At 43.1% G+C, this 3,369-nt stretch overlaps 1 protein-coding gene across 1 annotated transcript; it reads left to right on the forward strand.

Annotated features, from left to right (window-relative positions):
• Positions 1–1,054: 1,054 nt before the first annotated feature.
• LOC138883788 (uncharacterized) lies at positions 1,055–1,396 on the forward strand. The gene has a single exon (XM_070164501.1). The coding sequence runs from the start codon at positions 1,055–1,057 to the stop codon at positions 1,394–1,396; it is 342 nt and encodes a 113-aa protein (XP_070020602.1).
• The last annotated feature ends 1,973 nt before the right edge of the window (positions 1,397–3,369 follow it).

The raw sequence follows: 3,369 nt of genomic DNA on the forward strand, positions 1-3,369 counted from the left end.
TATTTCGGAGCCCGGTCGGGTTTTAGCTTATGCGGATTCTCAGTCTTCCTTGTTGCATTGCATCAGAGAGCGCCAGTTTGATGATCCTCATTTGCTTTTCCTTAAGGACAAAGATCAGCACAACAATGCAAGGGATGTGATCTTTGGTGATGATAGAATATTGAGGATGCAACGCTGGATATGTGTGCCCAACATAGATGGGCTTCGGGAGTTGATTCTGGAGGAGGCCCATAGCTCGTGGTATTTCATCCATTCGGGTGCCGCGAAGATGTACTAGGATTTGAGACAACATTGTTGGTGGAAAAGAACAAAGAAGGATATTGGGGGATTTGTAGCTCGGTGTCTTAATTGTCAGCAGGTGAAATATGAGCATCAGAGACCGGGTGGCTTGCTTCAGCAGATATATATTGTAGAGTGGAAGTGGGAGCGGATCACTATGGACTTTGTAGTTGGGCTCTGATGGAATTTGAAGAAGTCCGATGCTATTTGGGTGATTGTGGATCGGCTGACCAAGTCCGTGCACTTCATTTTTGTGACTACTACCTATTCTTTAGAGCGGTTAGTAGAGATTTACATCCGAGAGATTGTTCGCTTACATGGTGTTCTAGTTTCCATCATTTCAAATAGAGGTACTCAGTTTACTTCACAGTTTTGGAGAGCCATGCAGCGAGAGTTGGGTACTCAGGATGAGTTGAGCACAGCTTTTCACCCTCAGATGGATGGGCAGTCCGAGCGCACTATTCAAATATTGGAGGACGTATTGCACGCTTGTATTATTAATTTTGGAGGGTCATTGGATCTGTTTCTACCGTTCGCGGAGTTTGCTTATAACAATAGTTATCAGTTGAGTATTCTGATGGCTCCATATGAGGTTTTATATAGGAGACGGTGTAGATCTCCATTTGGTTGGTTTGAACTGGGTGAGGCTAGGCTTTTGGGTACAGAGTTAGTGTAGGATGCTTTGGACAAGGTGAAGGTGATTCAGGAGTGGCTTCATACAGCGCAGTCCAGACAAAAGAGTTATGCTGACAAGAAGGTCCATGATGTGTCTTACATGGTTGGGGAGAAGGTTCTACTGATGGTTTCACCCATGAAGGGTGTTATGAGATTTGGGAAGAAGGGTAATTTGAGTCCCCAGTTCATTGGGCCTTTTGAGGTGCTTCGGAGGATTGGGGAGGTGGCTTATGAGATTGTTTTGCCACCAAGCTTATTGAGTGTGCATATGGTATTTCATGTTTCTATGCTCCGAAAGTATATTGGCGATCTGTCTCATATTTTGGATTTCAGCACGGTTCAGTTCGACGGTGATTTGACCTATAATGTGGAGCCAGTGGCTATTTTGGAGCGTCAGGTTCGAAAGTTGAGATCAAAGGATATAACTTCAGTGAAAGTGTAGTGGAGGGGTCGGCCCGTGGAGGAGGCTACGTGGGAGACTGAGCGGGAGATGCAGAGTAGACATTCTCACTTATTTGAGGCTTCAGGTATGTTTCTTGACCCGTTCGAGGATGAACGTTTGTTTAAGAGGAGGAGGATGTAACGACCTGGATGGTCATTTCATTAGTTACTACTCCATTTCCCCTATTTATTCTTCTTTATGTCTTTTTCAGTTGTATTATGTGGTATCATGTTGGTTGGTTCGGATTCGGAATAGTTTTGTATAGGAATGAGACACTTAGTTTCTTTTAAGTAAGCTTATGTTGGAAAACTTAACCAGATGTTAACGTATGGGTAGAAGACCTCGGACGTAAATTTTGATGGTTTGGATAGCTTCGTGAGGTGATTTGGGACTTATAAGCGTGATCGGAATGTGTTTTAGAGGGCCGTGAAAGATTTAGGCTTGAATTGGTAAAATTGAAAATTTAGCATTTTCCGACTGGCAGTGGAAATTTTGATATCGGGGTCGGAATGGAATTCTGGAAATTGGAATAGGTCCGTTGTGTCATTTGGGACGTGTGTGCAAAATTCCAGGTCATTCGAACGAGGTTTGATAGACTTTTTGATCGAATTCGGAAGTTTTTGGAATCCTTAGGCTTGAATCCGAGGCTAGTTTGATATTTTGATGTTGTTTTGAGCGTTTCGAAGGTTGAAACAAGTTTGAATGATATTATCGGATATGTTGGCATGTTTGGTTGAGGTCTCTAGGGCCTCGGGTGAGTTTCGGGTGGGTAACGGATCAATTCTTGGTTTTGGAGAGTTGTAGATTTTTGTTGGTTTTTGTTGTAGAATAACTTCGCGTTCATGAAGATTGCCCCGCGTTCGCGAAGAAGAGTTGGGTCTAGAGGAGGAAATGTTCTTCGCATTTGCGTAGGTTTGGATTGCAGTGAATCGCGAACGCATGAGAGAACGTCCGCGTAGGGTAAATTGGAGCAGCTAGGACCCATGAGTTTGTGCATCGCATTCGCGTAGGTAATGTCGCGTTCGCGAAGGCTTGGACGGATGAGGCTTCGCGTTCACATGAAGGATGTAGTGTTCACAAAAGAGGAATAATTGGGTAGTGCTTTTTTGTGCTTCGCGAACTCGAGGCCTTCACCGCGTTCGCGAAGAAGGAAATTATACCTGGGCAGAAGGCTTAAATAGAGGTCTTCGCGATTTTTAGCCACTTTTCACCATTGTTGTCCGGTTTTGAAGCTTTTTGAGAGGGATTGAAGAGGAATTCGAAGGGAAATACTTGGAGGTAAGATTTTTGAACTCAATACTCCATTCTATGGTGATTTTTAACTAATTACACATGAAATTTATGGGATTTAAAGCCTAAATTTGGGGGATTAGGGCTTGAAATTGGAGAGTGTAAATTGGAGATTTGAGGGTCCATTTGAGGTCCTATTTTAATGTTCTTGGTATGTATGAACTCGTGGTAGGAGAAGGATTCCATTGATGTCATTTTTATCGAATTTCGAGATGTGGTCTCGGGGTTCGGGTTTGACCAATTTCGGGATTTGTGATGTAATTTGATTATTTTCGTGTGGGCTTTGTTCCCTTAACATATATTGATGTTATGGTTTTGATTTTTGTTAGATTTAGGGAATTTGGAGGTCGAATAGAGAGGCAAGGGTGTCGCAGGCTAGAGTTTTGTTTGGCTTGAGGTAAGAAACGCTTCGAAACTTGGCTCTGAGGGTTCGAAACTCTGAACTATGTGTTCTATGATTACTATTGAGGTGACGCAAATGCTAAGTGACGGGTTTGTGGGCGTGCATCATGAGAATTGCGGCCTGGATCATTCCATGGCACCGCTTGGTAACTCTTTCTTGTTGATATCCTTGTTTCTATCATGTGAATAAGTAAATATGCTATGAAGTCATGCTAGATATCCTGTTAAGGCTTAACGCCAATACTGTTGAGACCCGAGAGGTCGTTTCTTGATGTCATATC

The sequence above is a fragment of the Nicotiana sylvestris genome, chromosome 12, assembly GCF_000393655.2.
Source record: "Nicotiana sylvestris chromosome 12, ASM39365v2, whole genome shotgun sequence".
Lineage (NCBI taxonomy): Eukaryota > Viridiplantae > Streptophyta > Magnoliopsida > Solanales > Solanaceae > Nicotiana > Nicotiana sylvestris.